Source organism: Coregonus lavaretus (assembly GCF_964263955.1).
Source record: "Coregonus lavaretus genome assembly, chromosome: 12".
Classification (NCBI taxonomy): domain Eukaryota; kingdom Metazoa; phylum Chordata; class Actinopteri; order Salmoniformes; family Salmonidae; genus Coregonus; species Coregonus lavaretus.
The window spans coordinates 44,677,921-44,697,699 of NC_139999.1; the positions used below are offsets into that span (position 1 = coordinate 44,677,921).

Genomic DNA, 19,779 nt, shown 5'->3' on the forward strand with positions numbered 1-19,779 from the left:
GAGGAGACTGCGTGAATCAGGCCTTCATGGTCAAATTGCTGCAAAGAAACCACTACTAAAGGACACCAATAATAAGAAGAGACTTGCTTGGGCCAAGAAACACGAGCAATGGACATTAGACCGGTGGAAATCTGTCCTTTGGTCTGAGGAGTCCAAATTTGAGAGTTTTGGTTTCAACCGCCGTGTCTTTGTGAGACGCAGAGTAGGTGAACGGATTATCTCCACTTGTGGTTCCCACCGTGAAGCATGGAGGAGGTGGTGTGGTGGTGCTTTGCTGGTGACACTGTCAGTGATTTATTTAGAATTCAAGGCACACTTAACCAGCATGGCTACAACCGCATTCTGCAGCGATACGCCATCCCATCTGGTTTGGTCTTAGTGGGACTATCATTTGTTTTTCAACAGGACAATGACCCAACACACCTCCAGGCTGTGTAAGGGCTATTTGACCAGGAAGGACAGTAGTGGAGTGCTGCATCAGATGACCTGGCCTCCACAATCCCCCGACCTCAACCCAATTGAGATGGTTTGGGATGAGTCGGACGGCAGAGTGAAGGAAAAGCAGCCAACAAGTTCTCAGCATATGTGGGAACTTCTTCAAGACTGTTGGAAAAGCATTCCAGGTGACTACCTCATAAAGCTGGTTGAGAGAATGCCAAGAGTGTGCAAAGCTGTCATCAAGGCAAAGGGTGGCTACTTTGAAGAATCTCAAATAAAAAATATATTTTTGATTTGTTTAACACTTTTTAGGGTTACTGCATGATTCCAAATGTGTTATTTCATAGTTTTGATGTCTTCACTATTATTCTACAATGTAGAAAATAGTAAAAATAAAGAAAAACCCTTGAATGAGTAGGTGTTCTAAAACGTATGTATGTATGTATGTCAAGTTTATGACTGCACTGGGCCTTTAAGTCTCTGAAATACATTTTTGTCCTGGCTTAATTTATTAGAGGGCTTCTGGTTCAGCGTTCATGTAGAGCCTGAACAAGTGGCAAGTGTGTTGTGCTGTGCTCCATCATTCAACACTCGTCTAAGCAGAAGTTCAAGCAGTCTTTCTTACCTCCTTTCAAGTTCTGTTTTTTTGCTTTCACTTTCTCTCATACTCAATCTCTCTCTCAACGTAATTTTTCTGTACAGTACTTCAGTCTTTCTCTCCCTTTTGTCTCATTCACCTCTTGTATTTCTAAATAACATTTTCAGGGAATATTTTCTCCATTAAAACGCATTCACAAGGAGTGAAACCTCCAGTCTGTGTAGAGGGTATCAACAGGAGATTAAGAATGTGTAAGACCTGTTGGTCATTTCTCCTGTTTTCCTCATGTGAACCTCTTCACCTACAACTATTGTCTGAGCTCCACAAGGGGGAAGTAAAACAGTGAGGGTAATTATTCCTATATTTACCCATGATAACACCTCATTTCTACCTCTGAATAATTATTTCCTTACTTTCTTTTATTAAGGTGATTTCTAATCGTAAACATCTAGATAAGTGTAAGAAGCTTCGTGGAAATGAAACGGCTCAGTACCATGTTTTCATCCCTCCAGGAGAAGCTCCACAGAGACCGTGAGTGTTTTCTTTTCTTTAGAAGTGGAACCGTTCCATTTTGGGCCTATAGTGAAATGGAACTGAGTCAAAGGGTGTATAGAACATCAATGATACATCATTGGAAAAAGTTAATCACAAATCTCTAAGAAAACATACAGTAAGAGGCAAGCATGGATCATCCTGATCATTAACTAAACATGCCTGTCAAGCATACACAAAGATTTAGCCTCGACTGCTTTGTTCGCTCTCACTCCGGCAAACACATTGGATTCCTAAAACAAAGGACACCTCTTATAAACAAACATTTTTCTCCTTCCAGAAATTCACTTAGACTAATCCTGGAGAAATGTGAGGAATTCAGATTGTCTTTGAGAGAGAACCAGGCTAAAGCTGGACTATGCTGGATGTTTTCTATCACGTACTTTAGACATTGTTTAGTATCAACAATACAGCTCCTGGTATTTGACAGTGTGCATATCATCTGTTGTGGCAAGTCATCGGGGACACAGGTGTGTCAGTGACCATCTACAGTGAGGGAAAAAAGTATTTGATCCTCTGCTGATTTTGTATGTTTGCCCACTGACAAAGAAATGATCAGTCTATAATTTTAATGGTAGGTTTATTTGAACAGTGAGAGACAGAATAACAACAACAAAATCCAGAAAAACGCATGTAAAAAATGTTATACATTGATTTGCATTTTAATGAGGGAAATAAGTATTTGACTCCCTCTCAATCAGAAAGATTTCTGGCTCCCAGGTGTCTTTTATACAGGTAACGAGCTGAGATTAGGAGCACACTCTTAAAGGGAGTGCTCCTAATCTCAGTTTGTTACCTGTATAAAAGACACCTGTCCACAGAAGCAATCAATCAATCAGATTCCAAACTCTCCACCATGGCCAAGACCAAAGAGCTCTCCAAGAATGTCAGCGACAAGATTGTAGACCTACACAAGGCTGGAATGGGCTACAAGACCATCGCCAAGCAGCTTGGTGAGAAGGTGACAACAGTTGGTGCGATTATTCGCAAATGGAAGAAACACAAAATAACTGTCAATCTCCATCGGCCTGGGGCTCCATGCAAGATCTCACCTCGTGGAGTTGCAATGATCATGAGAACAGTGAGGAATCAGCCCAGAACTACACGAGAGGCTCTTGTCAATGATCTCAAGGCAGCTGGGACCATAGTCACCAAGAAAACAATTGGTAACACACTACGCAGTGAAGGACTGAAATCCTGCAGCGGCCGCAAGGTCCCCCTGCTCAAGAAAGCACATATACAGGGCCGTCTGAAGTTTGCCAATGAACATCTGAATGATTCAGAGGAGAACTGGGTGAAAGTGTTGTGGTCAGATGAGACCAAAATCGAGCTCTTTGGCATCAACTCAACTCGCCGTGTTTGGAGGAGGAGGAATGCTGCCTATGACCCCAAGAACACCATCCCCACAGTCAAACATGGAGGTGGAAATATTATGCTTTGGGGGTGTTTTTCTGCTAAGGGGACAGGACAACTTCACCGCATCAAAGGGACAATGGACGGGGCCATGTACCGTCAAATCTTGGGTGAGAACCTCCTTCCCTCAGCCAGGGCATTGAAAATGGGTCGTGGATGGGTATTCCAGCATGACAATGACCCAAAACACACGGCCGAGGCAACAAAGGAGTGGCTCAAAAAGAAGCACATTAAGGTCCTGGCGTGGCCTAACCAGTCTCCAGACCTTAATCCCATAGAAAATCTGTGGAGGGAGCTGAAGGTTCGAGTTGCCAAACGTCAGCCTCGAAACCTTAATGACTTGGAGAAGATCTGCAAAATGGAACAAAGTGGAACAAAATCCCTCCTGAGATGTGTGCAAACCTGATGGCCAACTACAAGAAACGTCTGACCTCTGTGATTGCCAACAAGGGTTTTGCCACCAAGTACTAAGTCATGTTTTGCAGAGGGGTCAAATACTTATTTCCCTCATTAAAATGCAAATCAATTTATAACATTTTTGACATGCATTTCTCTGGATTTTTTTGTTATTCTGTCTAACACTGTTCATATAAACCTACCATTAAAATTATAGACTGATCATGTCTTTGTCAGTGGGCAAATGAACAAAATCAGCAGGGGATCAAATACTTTTTTCCCTCACTGTAGCTTACTGGTTGTTTTGGGGCTTAACTGGTGTTACCATGGGAACAACACATGGTTTCCATGCTTCCCATGGTGTCGTTTGGTCACATGGTAGACTAGCGGAAGTATTTGCTTGTTTTGCAGAAAGCAGCACAGTCACACCTGAACTGTCGCACAACTGTCATTGGTGGGTAACAAGGGGAATTGTCACATTGTCTTTTGAACAAATCCTCGTGCTCAGAATTCGCTGGCACGTTCTACCCTGCAGGCCACCACCACCTTTCTTTAAGACCGATGCCATTGTCAGCGGAACTTCCTACTGTAATTTCCTCCTGACTTCTCTGTGTGTCTGTTTCTCCTCTTGTGGTTTCTGTTGGTTTACACACTGTTCCTCTTAGCTCCTTAGCTCTGTTGTTTCCTTTTAAGTATGGTGTTTTAATCTATAGAGCATTGTATAGGCATCCTCCTAAACTAGTATAGCGCCGAATCCTAACTTCAATTTTCACTCACATCTTCCATGGACATCAATGGATGATGTACAGCAAAGTCCTTTGGCCTACTGGACTGGCGGAATACCAAAATAAAATGATTCAGTTCCAAGCCATGTGGAGTTTGGAACGAAAACAATTGAATGGTCCTCAAATGTCCTCCTAGACCATTTATGAGAACCACCATTCCAAGCCACAGTTAGTTGATGGTTTTGAGGTCTATGAATAAATGTCTTCTCTGCTGTCCCTCTCTGTCTGTCTTTTAGGGAGTGATAGGGATTTGACCCTGCCTCAGCCTACAGCCCCAGCCCTCGCCGGGACCTCTTTCTTTGAGTACCTGGTGGTGGTCAGCCTACGGAAGAAGAGGGGGCAAGGGACGTACGATCCCCAGATCACATATCAGTTTCCCAAGGTCAGACCGACACTGACATAATAGCAACAGACACACACACACACATACACACACACACAGTGAGCACCAATCTAAAGTGTGTGTGTGTTGTAGCTAGCTAATATGGGGCGCTCACAGAGAGAGGAAGAAGAGAAGTCCCTGAAAGCCATCCTCCTTTTCTGTTTCCCAGAGGGGGTCAACTGGGCCCCCCTCACTGAATACCCCAGGTATGTGCCACCTCTCATTTTCTCCACCTGTCACTGTCCTCATCTTTCCCTCACTCTCTTTCTCTGTGCTCGTCTCTTTGTTTCTGGGCCCCTCTCACTGATTGTTCTCTCTCTCACGCAACCATTTTTTCAGTTCAGTGTCACACTTGGCTGAAAATATATCTGTCTCTGTATGTGTTGTTCGTGTGCAAAGTCTGCAAACTGCAAAGCATCTTCGCTTTGACCCAGAAAGCAGAGGCGTCTCTCTCTCTCTCTCCGTCTCTCTCTCTGTCTCTCTGTCTGTTCTACTCCTCTGCCAGAGGACGGGTTTGATTAGAGAGGAGAGACGGTTTTGTACAGCCAGAAGAAATGGCCTTATTATTGTAATTACAATGGATCCCTTCTCTAAGCCAGTCAGTGCTTCCTCTATGGTTCTGTTCCTCCACCTGGATGCCAATGCAAATCAGTCTCCAGGTTACCTACTGTCATTAACTCTACAGTCTGTTCTTACCTCTCTTCTCTCTCCATTTCCTGCTTTCCTGTCTGCTACCGGTCTGTCTTCACTGTGACTAGCAAGATGTTCTATAGGGAAGAAGGAACAGTCCACTATAAGATGGGGGAAAGAGACATTTGTTCTGTGTGGTCTTGTTTTCTTTATCCTACATCCTCTTTCATTTGGAAACATTTTTTGGTTGAAGATGGATAGAACACATGTTGATACAGTACACACAGGTTCACTTGGCTAATCTGTTTCTCCCTCCCTCTCTTCTCTCAATCTCTCTCTCTGCAGTGAGACCTTCTCCTTTGTTCTGACAGAGGTCGACGGCAGTAGGAAAAATGGCTACTGCAGGAGGTTACTGGTAAATAGATAATCCATGGTGTAATTCTCATCATAGGACATGAGAATAATCTCTGGTATTGTGTTTTCTTGTTTCTCATGACATGATGTCGTTGACTGTTGTTTCTTGCAGCCCCATGGCAAAGGGGCGCGGGCTCCGGAGGCCTATTGCATCATCAGCCGGGTGGCCTGCTTTGGACTCTTCTCTAAGGTGAGCGTGGAGGGCAATGTAACACACACACTCATGCATTTGCAGACACATACACACGCACACATACACAGACACTGAGTGTGGTGATGCACTGATGTCCTCATTCCGCAACGGTGTCTTCTAACCCTTACAGTAGATTATCTATGCTGAGGCAGTTAAGGAGTATTGTCAGTAGTTTGTGTCTGTCTGTGTATTTATGTGAGCGTCTAAGTGTGTCTACTTGGGTGCACTGCACAGAAGTGTGTGTGTGTGTGTGTGTGTGTGTGTGTGTGTGTGTGTGTGTGTGTGTACGCCAGACAAAGAGTGGAAGATAAACAGGGTGTTCTCGTAACCTTTTTTTTCAGACACGGTGAGCTATGATTTCCTTACTTTGTTAGGCCGCAAAGGTACCTGAAGGTCAAACTGTTTATGATAAATTACTTATAACTATTTACAACCTGAGAGCCACTCATCTACCTACACAAACACTTGGATGACAACCTTATCTAACTAGATGAGTAATATAAATCATTGATCAAAAGTCTGATTGCAATACACCTAGATAGGGCTGATGACACATTCTGAATGGTAGGCTTAATATGGAGACTGTCTACCCGCAACAGCGTTACTACAGTTTTAATGGTGATTATAGTTCTATCATTTTATGTCTGTTTCAGATATTTGATGAGGTGGAGAAGCGCCGGCAGATCTCTATGGCGATGATCTATCCATTCATGCAGAGTCTGAGGGAGGCGCCGTTCCCTGCTCCTGGAAACACTGTCAAGATCAAGAGCTTCATTCCAGAGTCTGGAACAGAGGTATGGATACACGCACGCACGCACACACGCACACACACACCAAGGTTGTTATAGTGTTGTGTTTTTATATTCGTTTTTATTTCTATTAGTTTTAAGATTTTTCTTTTGAAATTCAGTTTAGTTTCAGATTGTTTTCAGATCCACTTTACTATTTTTTTTATTTTATTTTAGGTTTTATAAAAACATATCTATTGTTTTTATATTATTTAGTGTTAGGGACAGAAAGTCGCATATACCTGGGAGCAGTGGAGGCTGTTGAGGGGAGGACGCCTCATAATAATGGCTGGAACGGAGCAAATGGAATGGCATCAAACCATGTGTTTGATGTATTTGATACCATTCCACTGATTCTGCGCCATTACCACGAGCCCGTCCTCCCCAATGAAGGTTCCACCAACCTCCTGTGCCTGGGAGGCTAGGAGCCATTTATGTGTTGTATAGATTGTGTTTTTTTGGGATGTCACTTCTTGCCACTGGGGGACAGTAATACATACGGTGATGGGTCAGGTCATAGGTTAGGTTTAAAGGTAGACTCGGCAAGATGACATGGATGCACGAAGTAAACATTAGTAGTGGGTCAATTTCCGCAACAACCAGGAGTATTCAAGCGCAAGGCTAAAATTCTCTGCTGTTTTGGTCCCCTGGCTACCATGTAGCAGAATGAAGCGCACCCATGCACATGCACAGATACTCTGTGTGACTTTGTAAGAGCAAAGTCTTGCATCGTGCTCATCTCAATGGCCGTGTTTGAGCAGATCACTTTTGTCAAGTCGGTCACCGCCTTTCAAAGTGTGTTGCATTCTGGGGATAAAAATTGTCCGACTTGCGCCTACATGTCGACTGCATGAACTTTACAAAAATCATGTGATCAAAGGTCATGAAGGTTTGACTGCAGGTTTCTGCAGTTGCTCTTCACCAACGTCATCCTGCAGCCATCGCCTGCATTGTGGGAGGCTGTATTATCAACCAATCATTAGGATTTTTTTGTTTGACCTACCTGAAAGTGACTAAAGACATGATTGAAACAGGAGCCAATTTTCCGCGATTTATGTGTTGATAAGTGGATATATACAAATAAATGTGATATTTAAGGCTCTCTCTCACTAATTTATTGTACAATGCACATTATATTATAATTTCAGTACAGCGTGTGTGTGATATGGAGGTTAGATACATGTTTATTTCGACATTATAAAGACAATGGCAACACTGCAATGTTGAGCTGAGCCTGGCTGTTGGAAAACCACATTAGTGTCTGACTTTTTTGTTGCTGTTAGTTTTGGAGTCACAGATAGTTCAAGTATATTAATTTTTTTCAAACGGGTTTGTTAATTATTTTATTTCAGTTTATTAGATAGTTGTTTCATGATTAGTTTTGGTTTGCTATAATAACCTTGACATGCGCGCGCACACACTGGCACAAACAGAGAGAGGGAGAGCTTCAGGCAAAGTGTTAGGATCAAGACCTTCATCATAGATTACGGCACTAAGATACAGACACAGCGTATACACACACTTTCTGAAGACCTGCTGTCTCTCTGCCCCTGGCCTGCGTGTCTCCAGATCATCAGTTTGACGAGGCCGTTGGACTCATGGTTGGAGCACGTGGATTTCCGGACACTGTTCCGCTGTCTCACAGATGAGGAGGTGCTGCAGGTGTTTGCCTCCACCGTGCTCGAACGACGAATCATCTTCATGGCTGAAGAACTCAGGTACAACCCTAACCCCAACCCTAATCCTAACCCCAACCCTAATCCTAACCCCAACCCTAATCCTAACCCTAATCCTAACCCCAAAAGGACATCACTTAGCCTGGGTCGTCTAGGTGTCTGGGACATGGGCAGGCCTGTTGTCTGCATGTTGAATGGGTGTAAAGTTTGTACCTGCTTCACGCCCTACAGTACCCTGTCCCAGGTGCTGCATGCTGTTGCGGCGCTACTCTACCCATTCACATGGCAACACACCTTCATCTCCATCGTTCCCTCAGTGTTGATTGATGTCGTCATGGCACCCACTCCCTACCTGCTTGGTGTGCAAAGGAACAAACTGGATGACGTCATCGACCAGAGCGATGTGAGTGTGTGTGTTCAGTGTCTGTGTGTGGCAGAGCAAAATGTGTTTGTGTATGTACATGATTGCTTAAAAAAATACAATTTGATGAAGAGTTGTTGTTTGTTGGGGAAAAATTCAGATTTCTGTTTTTTAAGAAGGATAAAGGGATACTTTGGGATTTTGGCGATGAACTTCCCCAGAGTCAGATGGACTCATTAATACCATTTTTATGTCTCTGCATCCAATATGAACGAAGTTAGATGTAGTTCCGTGAGCCAATGCTAACTAACGTGGGCGCAATCACTGGAAGTCTATGGTATCTACTAGCATGCTAGCAGTTACCATAACACTAGTTAGCAACTTCCTTCAAACTACACGCAGAGACATAAAAATGGTATCCACGGGTTCATCTGACTCTGGCGAAGTATGCCTTTAAGGGCAGTTGTTGAGTGCTGTAAACAATCAGTTTTACTGTCTGTTTACTGGTGTGTTTGGGTTCAGGCATTCCTGCCTCTACACTGTGTGACAGGCTGCAGATGGAAGCTATCCAGTGACACTCGTTAAGCAACTAACACGATTAGAGTCTATGGAAACCAGCCAGTGTGTGTGTGTTATCTCCAACCTGAAGATATGTGTTTATTTATTTGTGTGTGTGTGTCCTCTCTCCCCACACATGCAGATCTGTCTTAATGTGTGTTATTCTGTATTACAAACAGCTGCTCATTGTGGATCTGACAGAAGGAGCAGATAACACTTTCATAACCTGTGTAAGTGTTGATGTGCCGTATTTCCCCTCGGCTTCAGAAACAAACGTACAGAAATAATCATAAAATCACAATCATATTAGTAAACTAGCGTCACTCCTCCTCACATGATTCTCATTTTGTGTTCTGTTTGTGTGTGCGTCTGTTTGTGTAGTTCAGACCAGTTCTATCAAAATGTTTTTCTCTCTCTCTGGCCGAATGTGTGTATTCTCAGAAATACCTAAACATTCCCGCTGGTCTCACAACAACCTCTCAGATTCCTGTCTGTGTGTGTGTCCTCTCTCTCTGGCACAGATAGGAGACGAGAGCACCATTCTACCAGAGAAACTACAGGAGGAGCTTCTCCAGGCCTTGTGTTGCAGAAGAGACAACTCCAGTGAGTGGACCCCATCCTCCATTTTGTTCTGACGACGTAGCTACCTGATGACTAGGGCCAAACACAATCTCTGAGGGAATTTGTATTAGCAACACATCCAGGTTGGCTTAAGAGGATCCAGTAAACAGTTAAGGGTCGCACCAAATGTGAATCTCCCGTTGGTCTACGGATTGTTCAGCGCGCTGTTGACGTCTGACTGCTGACATTTTCGCGCATTCTACATGTAAAATCGGTTTGCGCTTGGTTCACAAGTACTCTCAGCAGGCAATCATTATTGGTGTGTTCGAGCCCTTAAATGAAGAGTGACTCTGACTTTCATTCGATTTCAGCTAAGACTGACTCAGAGAGTCAGCCACAAATCGTACCATATGAGGTAGCATCATGGTCCATACAAACCCAATGATAGAACTGAGATCCTCTGTGAAGAATGAGTGAAAAATAATGATGATGTGGATGTGCAACGAAATGTTCTTGATTGCTGTAATAGAAATATATATCTCTTTCATACCACACTGTGAACCCTGGAATATCCCCAAGTTTATGCTAGTCTGAGTGTGTGTGCGTGGGTGGGTTGGGTTGTGTTGTTGGGGAAACATACTGTACAAACATCAATACCCAGGGCTTGACCGTGACACAACCCTGGAAATTCCACTCTGGATACTGCAATGCCTAAGTTGATCCAGCAACCTGGTCTCAGAGCATTTGGTATTATTCTGTACGCAAACCCAAGACTATATATAGTATGAAATGTTACATTTGGTATGGTTACATAAGACGGATGGTTACTTAAGGTAAAAATTAAAGGAGGATGGTTGGTCGGGCGTGTAACGCAAACGTCTAGCAACCCAAAAGTTGCAAATTCAAATCTCATCATGGACAACTTTAGCATTTAGCTAATTAGCAATTTTTCAAATACTTTTTTAGCTACTTTGCAACTACTTAGCATGTTAGCTAACCCTAACCCTTTAACCTAACTCCTAAACTTAACCCTAACCCCTAGCCTAGCTAACGTTAGCGACCTAGCTAATGTTAGCACCTAGCTAGAATTCGTAACATATCATACGTTTTTCAAATTCTAACATATTGTACATTTAGCAAATTCCTAACATATAATACAAATTGTAATTCGTAACATATCATACTAAATGGAGTGTAGGGTATTTACGTACAGAATAATACGAAATGCTCTGAGACCAGGTAGGATCCGGACACAGATGCTACTCCTCAACCCCTCCGCCCTCATACAAATAGACCCCAGCCACACACACTCTATTTCACCATGTTTTGTGGTTGCCAAACAGTTGTCTGTTGTTTTCCAACCTATGATTGTGTCAACAGCATATAGGATATCTCATAGCAGACAATACTTCAAAACTGACTGAATCTTCTGTTCACTCAGTGTTACGTGTCCAGCCTCGGAATATAGGAGAGGGGTGTTGTCGGAGTCCTTCCAACCTGTGTTTGTAGACACCTCCTCAGCATCCTCACTGAATCATCTGTATTCTCTTCACTCTGTGTTTTGTATCTAGCCTCAGAGGAGTTAAACAAGGTGGTCTCGGAGGCCTTCCTCTCCTTCTTTGTGAAGACGGTGGGTCACTTCTCCTCCCATGTCAAACGCAGCAGCGGTGGGCAGCCCGGAGTGTTCCAGAAGAAGAGTTTCTGCAAGGCCTCCGAGCACAAGGCCAGCCATCATTTTGTCAAGTGCTTTATCCAGACACAGATGTTTGACCTCTTCATACAGGAAGTGGAGAGACGGCCCACACAGGAAGGTCTGACCACATCACTACCTGATAGAATACAGTCGTGGTCAAAGGTTTTGAGAATGACACAAATACAAATTTTCACAAAGTCTGCTGCCTCAGTTTTGATGATGCCAATTTGCATATACTCCAGAATGTCATGAAGAGTGATCAGATTAATTGCGAAGTCCCTCTTTGCCATGAAAATGAACTTAATCCCCCAAAAACATTTCCACTGCATTTCAGCCCTGCCACAAAAGGACCAGCTGCCATCATGTCAGTGATTCTCTCGTTAACACAGGTGAGAGTGTTGACGAGGACAAGGCTGGAGATCACTCTGTCATGCTGATTGAGTTAGAATAACAGACTGGAAACTTTAAAAGGAGGATGGTGCTTGAAATCATTGTTCTTCCTCTGTCAACCATGGTTCCCTGCAAGGAAACACGTCATTGCTTTGCACAAAAAGGGCTTCACAGGCAAGGATATTGCTGCTAGTAAGATTGCACCTAAATCAACCATTTATCGGATCATCAAGAACTTCAAGGAGAGCGTTTCAATTGTTGTGAAGAAGGCGTCAGGGCGCCCAAGAAAGACCAGCAAGCGCCAGGACCGTCTCCTAAAGTTGATTCAGCTGCAGGATCGGGGCACTACCAGTGCAGAGCTTGCTCAGGAATGGCAGCAGGCAGGTGTGAGTGCATCTACACACACAGTGAGGCGAAGACTTTTGGAGGATGGCCTGGTGTCAAGAAGGGCAGCAAAGAAGCCACTTCTCTCCAGGAAAAACATCAGGGACAGACTGATATTCTGCAAAAGGTACAGGGATTGGACTGCTGAGGACTGGGGTAAAGTCATTTTCTCTGATGAATCCCCTTTCCGATTGTTTGGGGCATCCGGAAAACACCTTGTCAGGAGAAGACAAGGTGAGCGATACCATCAGTCCTGTGTCATGCCAACCTTAAAGCATCCTGAGACCATTCATGTGTGGGGTTGCTTCTCAGCCAAGGGAGTGGGCTCACTCACAATTTTGCCTAAGAACACAGCCATGAATAAAGAATGGTACCAACACATCCTCCGTGAGCAACTTCTCCCAACCATCCAAGAACAGTTTAGTGACGACCAATGCCTTTTCCAGCATGATGGAGCACCTTGCCATAAGGCAAAAGTGATAAATAAGTGGCTCGGGGAACAAAACATTCAACATTTTGGGTCCATGGCCAGGAAACTCACCAGACCTTAATCCCATTGAGAACTTGTGGTCGATCCTCAAGAGGCGGGTAGACAAACAAAAACCCACAAATTCTGACAAACTCCAAGCATTGATTATACAATAATGAGCTGCCATCAGTCAGTATGTGGCCCAGAAGTTAATTGACAGCATGCCAGGGCGGATTGCAGAGGTCTTGAAAAAGAAGGGTCAACACTGCAAATATTGACTCTTTGCATAAACTTAATGTAATTGTCAATAAAAGCCTGACACTTATGGAATGCTTGTAATTATACCATAGTAACATCTGACAAAAATATCTCAACACTGAAGCAGCGAACTTTGTGAAGACCAATATTTGTGTCATTCTCAAAACTTTTGACCACGACTGTAGAATGGAATGGAATAGAATAGAATATAACTTTGTCCTTCCAAAGATGGAAGATGTGTGGGTAACTTTAAAAACCTTTTTCATAGACGCATATTCACTTACCCACCCAGCAATGATTAATTCGTTTTTCCCCTGTCTTTTTTTTTTAGGAGTCTTCCACAAAAAAATAGCGGAGTACCAAGAGAGTAAGAAGAAAGAGAAAGCAAAGAGTGGTGAGAGGGCTTGTGGTGTTAATGTCGGCGTATAACGACAAATCAATTAAAAAAACTACTTTTATTTTTCACATGCTTCGTAAAACAACAGGTGTAGACTAACCGTGAAATGCTTACAGGTTCTTTTTCAACGATGCAGAGTTAAAGATATTTTTAAAATAGAAATAGTGACACAAGGAATAAATACCCAGTGAATAAAAACATTTTTCGTCCCTGATTACATTTTAGTCATTTAGCAGACGCTCTTATCCAGAGCGACTTAGTTAGTGAGTGCATACATTTTCCATACTGGCCCCCCGTGGGAATCGAACCCACAACCCTGGCGTTGCAAGCGCTATGCTCTCCCAACTGAGCTACAGTAGGAATTATATAACACCGTATACAATGACAAAAAGTTGTATACAGATGTGATGCTGACTGAGGGTGACATTACAGGAGGTTGCTGCTGTGATATTTAAAAAATTTTCATTGATGTTTTTGTTTAATTCTTTAGGGGGTAGATCAGCTTTAATAGTGCGAATATAATGTATCGTTGAAGTCTGAAGTTTACATACACCTTAGCCAAGTACATTTAAACACAGATTTTCACAATTCCTGACATTTAATCCTAGTAAAAATTCCCTGTCTTAGGTCAGTTAGGATCACCACTTTATTTTAAGAATGTGAAATGTCAGAATAATAGTAGAGAGAAGGATTTATTTCAGCTTTTATTTCTTTCATCACATTCCCAGTGGGTCAGAAGTTTACATACACTCAATTAGTATTTGGTAGCATTGCCTTTAAATTGTTTAACTTGGGTCAAACCTTTCGGGTAGCCTTCCACAAGCTTCCCACAATAGGTTGGGTGAATTTTGGCCGATTCCTCCAAACAGAGCTGGTGTAACTGAGTCAGGTTTGTAGGCCTCCTTGCTCGCACACGCTTTTTCAGGTCTGCCCACAAATGTTCTATAGGATTGAGGTCAGGACTTTGTGATCGCCACTCCAATACCTTGACTTTGTTGTCCTTAAGCCATTTTGCCACAACTTTGGAAGTATGCTTGGGGTCATTGTCCATTTGGAAGACCCATTTGTGACCAAGCTTTAACTTCCTGACTGATGTCTTGAGATGTTGCATCAATATATCCACATAATTTTCCTTCCTCATAATGCCATCTATTTTGTGAAGTGCACCAGTCCCTCCTGCAGCAAAGCACCCCCACAGCATGATGCTGCCACCCCCGTGCTTCACGATTGGGATGGTGTTCTTCGGCTTGCAAGCATTTCCCCTTTTTCCTCCAAACATAATGATGGTCATTATGGCCAAACAGTTATATTTTTATTTCATCAGACCAGAGGACATTTCTCCAAAAAGTATGATCTTTGTCCCCATGTGCAGTTGCAAACTGTAGTCTATGGCGGTTTTGGAGCAGTGGCTTCTTCCTTGCTGAGCAGCCTTTCAGGTTATGTCAATATAGGACTTGTTTTACTGTGGATATAGATACTTTTGTACCTGTTTCCTCCAGCATCTTCACAAGGTCCTTTGCTGTTGTTCTGGGATTGATTTGCACTTTTCGCACCAAAGTACGTTCATCTCTAGGAGACAGAACGCGTCTCCTTCCTGAGCGGTATGACGGCTGCGTGGTCCCATGGTGTTTATACTTGCATACTATTGTTTGTATAGATGAACGTGGTACCTTCAGGCGTTTGTAAATTGCTCCCAAGGATGAACCAGACTTGTGGAGGTCTTCAATTATTTTTCTGAGGTCTTGGCTGATTTATTTTGATTTTCCTATGATGTCAAGCAAAGAGGCACTGAGTTTGAAGGTAGGCCTTGAAATACATCCACAGGTACACCTCCAATTGACTAAAATGATGTAAATTTGCCTATCAGAAGCTTCTAAAGCCATGACATCATTTTCTGGAATTTTCCAAGCTGTTTAAAGGCACAGTCAACTTAGTGTATGTAAACTTCTGACCCACTGGAATTGTGATACAGTGAATTATAAGTGAAATAATCTGTCTGTAAACAATTGTTGGAGAAATTACTTGTGTCATGCACAAAGTAGATGTCCTAAACCACTTGTCAAAACTATAGTTTGTTAACAAGACATTTGTGGAGTGGTTGAAAAACGAGTTTTAATGACTCCAACCTAAGTGTATGTAAACTTCCGACTTCAACTGTAGATTCCATCAATGTAATTGTCTGCATCATTTCCAATCCCCCATATATTTTTTTTGTAAATGTGTGTGTGTGTGTGTGTGTATATATATATCCTTTAAGAATATTATTTCCTTCATTATTTTCCCCTAACCCTACCACCCCTTTCCTAATTGGAGTAAACTAATGGACAACAACACTTAGGCTTCTACTTCCAGCTTATACATACTATAAACATTTTACGGACACAATGTATTTTACATTAGTTATCTTTTTGTTTGTTTTTAATCCCATCCTTCAGCTCTCCCATCTATCTCTGAAGCCCAACCAGTTTGATTTCTATTTTTCTATATTTTTAACTGTGCTGTTTCACAAAAGTTCTGAACCTATATTCATTTTACGGACACAGTATATTTTACATTAGTTATCTTGTTGTTTTTAATCCCACCCTTCAGCACCACTCAACCCCTCCCATCTATCTCTTAACGCCATCAATTTTGTATTTCTATTTGCCATATTTTTCAACTGTGCTGTGATCTTTCACAAAAGTTCTGAACCTTTCTATTCTCATAGTTTCTACAGATTGTAAATTAAAGATTTTTGCTAAAAGTATTATTATATTATTGATCGATTGACTATGACTTTTCAAATCATCCAGTAGTGCCATCTGCAGAGTTAGCTCCAGGTAAATGTTGCACTTCTTCAACCATTCCTGTACCTGCGACCAAAAACAAGCTACATATGGAAAGTACCAAAACAAATGATCAAATGATTCTGTCTCTTTGCAGCAAAATCTGCAGAGCTGGGATGGTTGTATCCCCCATATACAGTATCTCACAAAAGTGAGTACACCCCTCACATTTTTGTAAATATTTGAGTATATCTTTTCATGTGACAACACTGAAGAAATGACACTTCAGTGAGTGTACAGCTTGTATAACGGTGTAAATTTGCTGTCCCCTCATAATAACACAACACACAGCCATTAATGTCTAAACCGCTGGCAACAAATGTTAGTACACCCCTAAGTGAAAATGTCTCATACGTCTTATTTCCCAAAGGCAACCTCTGGATATGACGCTGAGCACGTGCACTCAACTTCTTTGGTCGACCATGGCGAGGCCTGTTCTGAGTGGAACCTGTCCTGTTAAACCGCTGTATGGTCTTGGCTACCGTGCTGCAGCTCAGTTTCAGGATCTTGGCAATCTTCTTATAGCCCAGGCCATCTTTATGTAGAGCAACAATTATTTTTTTCAGATCCTCAGAGTTTTTTGCCATGAGGTGACATGTTGAACTTCCAGTGACCAGTATGAGGGAGTGTGAGAGCGATGACACCAAATGTAACACACCTGCTCCCCATTCACACCTGAGACCTTGTAACACTAACGAGTCACATGACACCGGGGAGGGAAAATGGATAATTGGGCCCAATTCTGACATTTTCACTTAGGGGTGTACTCACTTTTGTTGCCAGCGGTTTAGACATTAATGGCTGTGTGTTGTGTTATTTTGAGGGGACAGCAAATGTACACTGTTATACAATCTGTACACTCACTACTTTACATTGTAGCAAAGTGTCATTTCTTCAGTGTTGTCACATTAAAAGATATACTCATATTTACAAAAATGTGAGGGGTGTACTCACTTTTGTGAGATACTGTATATAAAATGATATTGGTTGCAAAAAATGTGTATGAATCCGGCGTTGTTTTGCATATCAGTTCATAAACCATGTGCCATGGAATCGGTACATCAAATCTCTTCCCAACTATTTTGCAATCTATATGGCACAGCTGTCAATTTTTTAGTCCTTAAATGAAACTGGTATACTTTTTTTTATTTATCACAATGTTCTTGAACCAATTTTGGTCATTAATGCAGGGCCAACAGACAAGTTACTTACTTTTTCCCCCTTCCACTTGCCTCTTCCATTTTTGCAGTAATGCTGTAATTAGTTGGTTGTAATTTTGGGTAGAGCAGACATTTCCATGTATTTTTGTTAGCTGCATGTGTGACATCTCCACCAGTCCTATTTATGATATCATTTACAAAGATTATACATTTTTGTAAATGTTTTAATGTTTTTTTTATCAATTAGTATATTTGAGTGTAACCACAATATTTGTTGTATAATAAAAATACAGATATTTTGGAGATGATTTCGTTTTCAAATAACCAAAAGGCATAGCTTGCAATCTGAATAAAGGGAATAAGGCCATTCTTGAACATGGGGTGACACATTCTTACTAATCTGCTAGAGAACCAGTTCGGATTTGAATATAACATTTGTATGACTGACGCCTTTAGTGAGAGGTCTAATGCTTTAATAATTGATGCCCTCCGAATTCATATTCATTATATAAATAGGCCCGTTTAAATTTTGTCTGGCTAGCCGTTGCAAATAAAATTGAATATTTTGTAGTGTAAGCAAGACCATAAGCAAATAGGTCAACTGGGATATGACTAAAGAGTTAATCAGGGTGATTTTTCCACAAATATTTTTCTATTAAAATGTATTGTAGTAAGATAATTTATTTATTTCGGGATATGTATACCGAGTATGTCCACATCACCATCAAACCATTTTATTGGTAAACTACACGGTAATGTAAAAGTTGTATTTTTTTGTGATCCAATACGTAATATAGTACACTTATCATAATTTGGTTGTAATCGAGAGAGGTTAGATCCTCTATGAGGCTGTGGAGGGATCCAAATTGTGGATTTAAAAGAAAGCATGAATCATCAGCGTACAATGACACCTTTGTTTTTAAGCCCTTGATTTCTAACCCCTTGATATTATTGTTGGATCGGATTTTAATGGCTAACATTTTGATTGTCAATAATAAATAGATATGCCAATAGTGGACAACCTTGTTTTACTCCTCTTGACAGTTTAATACTTTTGCTGCTGTGTTTGTGGCAGGGGAAAACAACTGCCCCCTTTTCAATGGAGCCATGAAGTGCAAGGCCGACCAGGGTACTGCAGGCTGTTGTATCCAGAAATGAAGGAAATCAAATCAAAGCCAATTTATTTTGTCACATGCGCCGAATAAAACAGCTTATCGTGAAATGCTTATTTACAAGAGTTAAGAAAATATTTACTAAATAAAAAGTAACACAAAAAAAGAACAATAATGAGGCTATATACAGGGGGTACTGGTACCGAGTCAATGTGCGGGGATACAGGTTAGTCGAGGTAATTTGTACATGTAGGTAGGGGTAAAGTGACTATGCATAGATAATAAACAGTTAGTAGCAGCAGTGTAAAAACAAAAAGGGGGGGGGGGGGGGGGTGTCAATGCAAATAGTCCGGGTGGCCATTTCATTAATTGTTCAGCAGTCTTATGGCTTGGGGGTAGAAGCTGTTAAGGAGCCTTTAGGACCTAGACTTGGCGCTCCGGTACCGCTTGCCATGCGGTAGCAGAGAGAACAGTCTATGACTTGGGTGACTGGAGTCTTTGGGAATTTTTTGGGCCTAGTATATAGGTCCTGGATGGCAGGAAGCTTTGCCCCAATGATTTACTAGGCCGTACGCACTACCCTCTGAGCGCCTTACGGTCGGATGCCGAGCAGTTGCCATACCAGGCGGTGATGCAACCTGTCAGGATACTCTCAATGGTGCAACTGTAGAACTTTTTGAGGATCTGGGGACCCATGCCAAATCTTTTCAGTCTCCTGAGGGGAAAATGTGTTGTCGTGCCTTCTTCACAACTTTTTTGGAGTGTTTTGGACCATGATAGTTTGTTGGTGATGTGGACACCAAGGAACTTGAAACTCTCGACCCACTCCACTACAGCCCCGTCGATGTGAATGGGGGCGTGTTTGGCCCTCCTTTTCCTGTAGTCCACGATCATCTCCTTTGTCTTGCTCACGTTGAGGGAGAGGTTGTTGTCCTGGCACCACACTGCCAGGTATCTGACCTCCTCCCTATAGGCTGTCTCATCGTTGTCGGTGATCAGGCCTACCATCGTTGTGTCGTCAGCATACTTAATGATGGTGTTGGAGTCATGCTTGGCCATGCAGTTGTGGGTGAACAGAGATTACAGGAGGGGACTAAGCACACACCCCTGAGGGGCCCCCGGGTTAAGGATCAGCGTGGCAGATGTGTTGTTGCCTACCCTTACCACCTGGGGGCGGCCCGTCAGGATGTCCAGGATCCAGTTGCAGAGGGAGGTGTTTAGTCCCAGGGTCCTTAGCTTAGTGATGAGCTTTGTGGGCACTATGGTGTTGAACGCTGAGCTGTAGTCAATGAACAGCATTCTCACATAGGTGTTCCTTTTGTCCAGGTGGGAAAGGGAAGTGTGGA

At 42.4% G+C, this 19,779-nt stretch overlaps 1 protein-coding gene across 1 annotated transcript; it reads left to right on the forward strand.

The window, feature by feature from the left end:
- Positions 1-1,469: 1,469 nt before the first annotated feature.
- On the forward strand, positions 1,470-13,368 carry LOC311138845 (DENN domain-containing protein 2D-like; the record flags this gene model as incomplete). The annotated part of the gene is made up of 12 exons (XM_084173647.1): positions 1,470-1,567; positions 4,419-4,564; positions 4,658-4,770; positions 5,540-5,609; positions 5,721-5,798; positions 6,455-6,595; positions 8,159-8,307; positions 8,497-8,668; positions 9,364-9,414; positions 9,706-9,787; positions 11,317-11,556; positions 13,271-13,368. Exons 1-12 carry the CDS (start codon positions 1,513-1,515, stop codon positions 13,366-13,368), a joined length of 1,395 nt encoding a protein of 464 aa, XP_084029773.1. The 5' UTR covers positions 1,470-1,512.
- Positions 13,369-19,779: the final 6,411 nt, after the last annotated feature.